Here is an 8,503-nt window from a genome sequence, read left to right as displayed (position 1 = left end):
CTGACAGTATAAAGTCCAACAATTTTTTTTTTAGTCACGTAATTTTTCCTCAACTGATTTTTAGCCAACTGCAGACTCAGATACCAGACTCGACAGTGTATTCCTGGAAGTCAAGGTAAATAATTTTACATTTAAAAAATTTTAAGAATTCACAATTCTGATTCATCAGCTATAGAGTTACAAGTTCAATATCTAAAAAATTCCCTGTTCTAGAAAAACAAAAATTAATGTGGATCTGTTGGAATGAGGCCAGAATAGCATTCTAAACTGCAGGAAGTTCCACACCTTGCAGAAGCAGCTCTGCACTTGTCATTTTTACAAATTAATGGCAAAATTGAAGGGTCATAAATTATTGACATTATCTTTTTCTCATATAATCAGTACGACTCATTCTGTCTTTATCAACTCATTTAAGTGAACATTGATCAAAATGTTATTTTTATATATGTATATGAAACATATGCATTTTCTAAGTGAATGTTTAATGTTTTAAATGGTTAATGTTTTACATGTTTGTCTATTCATATATATGTATGTATATTGGTGTATATATGAATGTATACACATGTATGTATCTGCATATTTTCCTGTTAAGAGTTCTTTATGACCATAAATTTCTGATGTAATTAGTAGAAAATATTCTTCTGAATGTACCACATATTTGAAAATATTAACCTGGTCTATTATTATCTATACCAAAGATATGAATATCAGTTAATTCTCTACCTATATTCTAAACATGATTTTTCCTTTGTGTTTTACCAAGCATAACAACTACATAGTTGAATACATATATTCATATGTATATATTATAAATATATAGAAATTACATTACTGCTATGTTCAACTCAATATAATAGTCTATATATAGGTATATATGTGTGTCTACATGTTTAAAAAGTGACTATACAAGAGGTACATTACATAAATTATGTATATGAGAGAATGATTATATATGAGAGTTTCTAATTCAGTTTCTTGGTTGGACACCTTGATTATATTCTTAAAATTATAGAAATGTTTTCCTTCACAAAATAAAACTTACCTGTGAAGTTCTGCAACCACAAAAGAGTAATAATATATTTCTTCAGATTCTGCAGCCTTCTTTCACAAGGAACTGCTAAAGTATTCTTTGATCTGTTTATTTCTTTGGTTCAAGAGCCAGCAAACCTGGGAAATCTCTTACAGATGTACTCATTTCATAGTAAAAGTAAAAGCAAAAACATATGTCTACCTTTAGAACAATACAAATGCACAGCTTGAATTATAGTAAATGATCACATTTGGTACTTTTATATTTAACTACTGGTTTCAGTTAAGTTCCTTGAATTAAGTAGCTTGCCATGGAAAAGTATTTAGGACTGCTAAAATTTGCTTTCCACTTCTCAGTTTTCATTGTGACTGGATTAAAACCAGGAAGCTACAAGTTGGTAACTTCTTTTCAGTGCTTGCAAAATGCCTTGTTTGTCACACTAAATAAGTGTATTCACAAATAAGCCTACATAAGTTTTCATAATATTAATAAATTCAATGCATTTAAAGTTAAACTTCTTTACAGTAAATTTAATGATTTACATCTAAGAATAAAACATTATCATTTATTAATATATAAAATTAATATTTGATGACACTGGGCTTGAACTCATGGCCTCACACTTTCTAGCCACTTGAGCCTCACTCCCAACCCAGAATTGTTGATGTTGTCATCTCTTTCCTGGAGAAGCAATATTTACAAGCATTGTTGATATATGCAGTTATCTAAAGTTCAAGAACCATAAATAGCTAATAGATGTGCTTCTTATTCCATAGGTTAACAGCATGGCAACCACAATTTGTTTCCTCATTGGGGTGTTGTTCATAACAGACACTGTGTGGACTCAAAGCATGAGACAGGCCTATGAGGTACAAGAGCTAGAGGACTGGACTGTGGATGACTTTGATTGCCCCATGGAATGTTTCTGTCCACCTAGTTTCCCTACTGCTTTATACTGTGAAAATCGAGGTCTCAAAGAAATTCCTGCAATCCCTTCAAGGATCAGGTACCTCTACCTTGAAAACAACCTGATAGAAACCATCCCTGAGAAGCCTTTTGAGAATGCCACCCAACTGAGATGGATAAACTTGAACAAAAACAAAATAACCAACTATGGAATAGAAAAGGGGGCCCTGAGCCAGCTGAAGAAGCTGCTTTTCTTATTTCTGGAAGATAATGAACTAGAGGAGGTACCTTCTCCTCTACCAAGGAGTTTAGAACAGTTACAACTAGCTAGAAACAAGGTATCCAGAATTCCTCAAGGGACCTTCAGCAATCTAGAAAACCTGACCCTTCTAGATCTACAGCACAATAAACTATTTGACAATGCCTTTCAAAGAGATACCTTCAAGGGACTTAAGAACCTCATGCAGCTGAATATGGCCAAGAATGCCCTGAGGAACATGCCTCCAAGGTTACCAGCCAACACCATGCAGCTGTTTCTGGACAACAATTCCATTGAAGGAATTCCAGAGAATTATTTCAATGTGATCCCCAAAGTGGCCTTCCTGAGACTCAACCACAATAAACTATCAGATGCAGGTCTCCCATCAAGTGGCTTCGATGTAACATCTATTTTAGATCTTCAACTGTCTTACAATCGACTCACGAAGTTTCCCAGAATCAATGCTCACTTGCAACACCTTCACCTGGATCACAACAAAATTAAAAGTAAGTGATAATGGGGGGGGTTGTCCATGATTAAAATGCATCCTCTTTAGTAGTAGCAATCGTAGTCAGGCATTGGTGGCTCACTTCTGCCATCCTGGCTAATCAAAAGGCTGAGATCCAGAGGATCATGTCTTGAGGCCATTTACATCAGAAAGGTTCACTAGAAAAATAACCAGCAAAGAACAAGGCTGGAGGGGTGCTCAAATGGTAGACCATCAGCTAAAATTCTAATGCATTTTCAATTTTAATGACTACATTCTGTCTGTTTCAATGAACCAGGATGTCCAATTCTCCAAATTCAAGATAGCGAAGAAGACCTTTGTAATCCCAAGAGCACTATTATCTATGGTAGAGCTGAACTGTTTCCATCTTCTTTTACTCTTAGAGATTCTAAAATCTCTGCCTCTGAGGGTAGACTGACCTTAAACTCATGATCAGCCTACTCCCTTCAGCCTCTGAAGTATTGTAATTATAGGCATGTTTCACCATATAGGTATACCTGGGGCTAGGTTTATTTAAGAAAGTAAGCAGGACAAAAATAACCTCATGAAGAGTAAAAAGATGGAATATGATTTCAGAGTCAATAGCAAAGCCATAAAATCCTAAAAGATATAGAACAATGGATGACTGGAACTCTACAGAGTATCTGCTTCAACTTCAAAGTAGTGTGTGTTTCTCAAAGTTCTAAGTGTGCAGGGTGATGTCTGCACCCTCTGAGTTTCTGACTGAGAGGTCTGGGGAAAGGATGTCAGAATTTTCATCCTTCTCAAGTGATACTGACCGCTACTCTGACCGTGACATCTTGAGAGCCAATTACTTCCACTTAAGACTTTCCTTAATTGAAATGAACGTCAATTTTCCTAGACATGATAGCTTAGCAGCAACCTCGCAAGCCTCTCCTTTCCTGCAAGCAGTTTTTGGTAAGGACGCAGGGAATGTGTATGAAGTCCTGGAGGTAAAGATGCCATCAAGGAAAGAAGTGGTTACAGACAGCAGAGGCTGTGCACAAAAGAAAGACACCTGACCTCTTTCTTCACCATTCGGCCCATGTCAAGTGCATCTGGTATAAATATGGGCAACATCTCAATTCAGACATGGGGATACAGATAGCCTAGCAGCTATCTGTTTATCTTCAACCACAGCCCCTTTAGGAAGACAACCTTACAGAGATTTCTCCTGAACACCACTTGGAAGTAAATTTCTAAATTAGATTCAATCAAAGGGTTTGAAGATATGTGAGAAGATTGTACTCCTAATAATTTATGCTCCAATGTATCATTAGAGCAAAAGATCACATGAAAATATTATTTATTGTTTTTCTACTGGGAACGGTTCCTATACTCAATTTTTTTCTCTTTTTGCTTTCTGGTAACCAGATACTTAAGCATACAATCCAGGAATTAAATGGCTACCATCACTGTGGTTATTTTTCCATAATGAGGACACATAGTTTAAACCTGTAGTCAAAAACAAAAGATGTAGCAGGAAAAACAGGGTTAGCAGATGAATATCTTTAGCTGAGCCAAATAATATAATACCTAAGACTGATATAAGGGTGCAATTTTCTTCTCAAAAGTTCTGTGATTTTATGTTCATTCTTTATTTTCAAATAGTGTGGGATGTTGCTTTCAGGTGATCATATATACTGTGAACTGGAGTTATCAGCCTGAGAATTTGAAAATGAGTATGTTTAAGAATGAGGCTCCATTTTATTCAAAGCACAGTTAAGTAGTAGTGCATACTATATTTTCTCTACCCACATTTTGGAAAGGTTTGTTTAAGAGGGTTTGCTCAGACATTTCTATTTCCCAGTTGTTTTCATAACTTGGTCAGCATCAGAATCCCTTAGATTGCTTTGTAAAAGAGGTTTCTAGGTTCTACTCCAAGTGATGCTGATTTAGAGGTCTGGGATGAGGCAAGCAATTTTGTTTATCTTTAATACCCATTGGTATTAATCTCTTGGTTCACAACTGGTGAACAACTAAAGTTTAAAAAATGGGATAAAATTAGAAATTCTATAAAAGGAAAAACTGAAGTTCAGTGAGATGAGGATATTTGCCAAAGAACAGAGTAGTAAAAGCCAAATAGTTGTTAATAATATAGTTTCCAAGAAATGTAACTCATATAAAAAGTCCTCAAAATTTACCAGTAAATTTCTCATGCAGTATTATAAAAAGATCTATTTCCAAACATCAGAAGGAACACAAATAGTGATGAAAAATGTATCTATTCAAGGAAGTTCACAACATTTTCTGAGAAGTACTACAATTTATGAATATATAATTAAATTTAGAACTTTGGTTTCTCATATTTTTCATTCAGTTATGTGTTATTAGGAATGAGGGGGATAGGATATGAATCACAACACTGAAGGGAACAAATTTTCTCAGCTAAGCAATGGATTCTAGGTAGCATCAGAAAAACTGGGCTTGATGTTGTTTCCACAATGCCCAAGTGGGCAGAACCAATCATAAATCACATATAATCACAAATCTCTCTGCATTATGAAGACACAGAAGAAAGAGACTGCTCAAGTGTTGGGAGTTTTAATCAGGAGAGAGTCCTTGCTCAAAATCATTCCATAATGGCAGCAGAATGCATAGATTTATATTTTAGATCAATTGTTACACACCCCTCTAATTTGTAGAAGTTGATTGCACCTTCTCTCTTGAGGATGCTCTAAAAATTTAAATCTAGTGTAATCATTGGTGCCAAAGGCTCTGATCCAAGGCAGGTGCACAATTTCTCCAATGCTAACTGGGTGAAAGTGTTGATGGGATATTTCCTGGCTTGTGTCTTTGGTAACTCAATTCTTGTCAAGTGTTTTGTTCTGAATTACATGTACTTAAATGTGAAGACTTAAGGTTGTTTTAGAAATCAATATGCAAAGTTACAGCAATTGCACTTTTTATTAATTGTCACCACACTCTGTTTTGCATTTGTGAAGGTAATTTACACTGACTTTCCACTCACTAAGCCATAAGGCTTTCCATCCATGCTTTCCACTCACCCATTTACTACTCATTTTTTTCAGGATCAGGTCTGAACTCCACCTTAATTCCCCTGAATATGACAGTTGTCATCCTATGATAATATAAACATTCTTTATCTCACCTGAAAGCTTAGCCAAAAAATTATACTGAAAAGCTTTTGTCTCGATCACAGCTCATTATAGTATTTTATTTTTAGTGTCCTTTAGTAAGTATAGCAGACTATAGAATGAGAAAAGTTGACCACACCTGGATTGCTCTTTTTCAGGGCTATTTCTATAATATGTGTGTGTGTGAGAGTGTGTGAATAATCAGCTAAAATATAAAATAAAATGTCAATCATATAAATATGCATTATGCATATTTACTATTCATATAAAATATATATGAGTAATCACACATTTGTACCAGTTTCTTATATCAGGTCAGAAGGTCCTCCCATTGGACCACTACAATAACTTCTTGGTCTTCAGTCTCCAGTGCTTCTAGTGTTTTCATCCATTCATTCATGGTCTTTGTCTCCATAGGTGTGAACGTCTCTGTAATATGCCCTACCATACTGCGTGCAGATCAAGATGCCTTCATTTATGGACCTCAACTGAGCTACCTTCGTCTGGATGGAAATGAAATCAAATCACCAATCCCAATGGACTTCATGGCATGCTTCAAGCTTCTTCAAGCTGTCATCATTTAAACATATCTCTGCTTAAATCCAAAACTGGCTTAAGAGTTAATGTTTCTGATATGAAATTTGATCACCTTTTATAGTGTTAGGATGAAAAGCATATTCCTAGCTGCTCTTGGCCACCATTTTCATGTGTGCAGCTTATTTTTTTCTATTCACAGATGCTACTGCTATTTTATCCATTTGCTTTTCTTTAACAGACACAGAGTTAAGATAGTCTATCAACTCAAAGGTAGTTATTTTTGTCTCTTTCACGACTAATATTCAAACGATCCCTCTACATTATGACACAATAAAAGGCTGACATATTTGTGTATGTCCCAAATTTGCCTGTGCAAACAAAGTATCAAAAATATTACTGCAGTGAGGAAGAAGGAATAGGAATAAAGACATAGAAGAATTGAAGAAGTGGTATTAGTTTGAGTATACCTGGTCAGCCATGGACTAAAAATATAGAATTCTGTAGAAATAAAATAAAAAAATACATTTCAAGTGGTGTGCCATTCTGATTATCATGACAAAATGTCCATTTTCCTGCTGCATCTCACCTGGAACATAAGTCGTCTTGTCTAGAGTATGCATCACCATGTGTTCCTTACCTGCCTATTAGCCACTCAATCACCCTCTGAGTTAGCAGATCTGTTGTGTTTGTGTTCTGGTGACCTTTCCACAATAGACACGCACTACGTCAAATACCCACATTCACCTCACTTCATATCAGTCCACATAGGCATGGCAAACTTTTCAAAACTTTCACAAGAACAGAGAGTATATTACAATAATAGACTTTGGGGGAAAATACCACATTCCCATAACTTTTATTGAAGTATATTGCTAAATCTGTTCTGTAGTATTCATAGTGGTTGTTATGAATTGTACCTAGTTTATAAGTTAAACTTTATTATAGGTGGATATTAATAAGAAAAACTCACTATCCATATCCCTCTCTGGGGTCTGGGGGATCCACTGGGGATACTGGAATGTATCCATCATAGATAAAGGGGAACGATTATGGTTTTCAGAGTTGTCCAGCATTTACTTTTGTCACCACATTTTTTTTCTTGTCACTTCAATTGTTCATCATGAGAACTTTTCAAGTACAGAATGAGTGGTAATCTCAGTGATAGGATAGATATTGTAGACTAAAAAAAAGGCCAAAACAATACAAGTTTGGGAAAATATTCTAGGCAAGGTTTAAAGGCTAGAATCCATAAGGACATTTTAGAAATTATAGGAACTTCAAACTGACAGGAATATGCTCTTTTTTTTTAAAGGAATAACACCGTATAGTGGTTACAAACAACTCTAAAGCTAAAGTAGCTATGCTTAAATCTCAGCCTCTACACACAGCATCCATATGGTCCTGGCTAGAGTCTTCAAAGTCTAACTACCTCAGTTTCTCCTCATCTCCAAAATAGGGACTGACTGTGTAGTGAGGATTCAATAAGTTAGAACATGTAAGGGGCCCAAAAGAAATCCTGAAATTTGGCAATTGTGTGTCTGTGCTTAGATTCCTCCAAAAATCATAAGCAAAACCGTTCAAGGGAAATTAAGACTGCATGTGCAGGATGCAGCTAGGATTTTTCTCCTATAGTTTGGAATAAAAAACAAGTATCCTGGAAAAAAAGATCAGAACAGTAAAATCACAGACAGGACTGATTTCAGCTTTTTTTTTTTCTTTTTGCCAAATCCATCTGTAAAGTTATCCATCGTGTAGGTTATGGTGCCAGGATTTGTTTCTATAGGGCAAGGGCTCTGTTGTATATTCCATTTTCAGGCATTTCGATTGTATTAAAAATGACATACAAGCTGTTTGTTATTGAGCGTGTTGGTAGATTGTCTAGATTGAGAGGGACACTTCACATAAATGGAAAGAGAATGAGCAAACAAGATTTCCTGATCAGATTAAACGCTTCGGCACATTTAAATCCTATGCAGAGTCTAATACACTTAAGAAGAAAGAAACAGAAAATGAGACGAGTGTCTTAGTAACACAGATGCATGAAAAACAAAGATATTTGAGGAAGAACATAGAAATAGTAGGACCAAATAAAAATGTACCAATGAAAAATCCTTACATGTAAATGCATTGATTTTCATGGAAATAGCTAGTGTTTGCCTTTT

The 8,503-nt window shown here is 35.4% G+C and overlaps 1 protein-coding gene across 1 annotated transcript; it reads left to right on the top strand.

Moving 5' to 3' along the window:
- Positions 1-1,818: 1,818 nt before the first annotated feature.
- On the top strand, positions 1,819-6,388 carry Kera (keratocan). The gene is made up of 2 exons (XM_013020736.1): positions 1,819-2,704; positions 6,222-6,388. The coding sequence occupies exons 1-2, from the start codon at positions 1,819-1,821 to the stop codon at positions 6,386-6,388; spliced, it is 1,053 nt and encodes a 350-aa protein (XP_012876190.1).
- The last annotated feature ends 2,115 nt before the right edge of the window (positions 6,389-8,503 follow it).

Source organism: Dipodomys ordii, unplaced genomic scaffold (genome assembly GCF_000151885.1).
Source record: "Dipodomys ordii isolate 6190 unplaced genomic scaffold, Dord_2.0 Scaffold3, whole genome shotgun sequence".
Lineage (NCBI taxonomy): Eukaryota > Metazoa > Chordata > Mammalia > Rodentia > Heteromyidae > Dipodomys > Dipodomys ordii.
Note: the sequence above shows the minus strand (reverse complement) of the source record. Positions and strands in the feature narration are given on the sequence as shown.

Excerpts from the sequence above, each read along its gene's own strand:
- Kera (XM_013020736.1), top strand. The coding sequence starts at position 1,819 with ATGGCAACCACAATTTGTTTCCTCATTGGGGTGTTGTTCATAACAGAC. Across the intron at positions 2,705-6,221 it reads GGATCACAACAAAATTAAAA|GTGTGAACGTCTCTGTAATA; the intron begins GTAAGTGATAAT and ends TTGTCTCCATAG.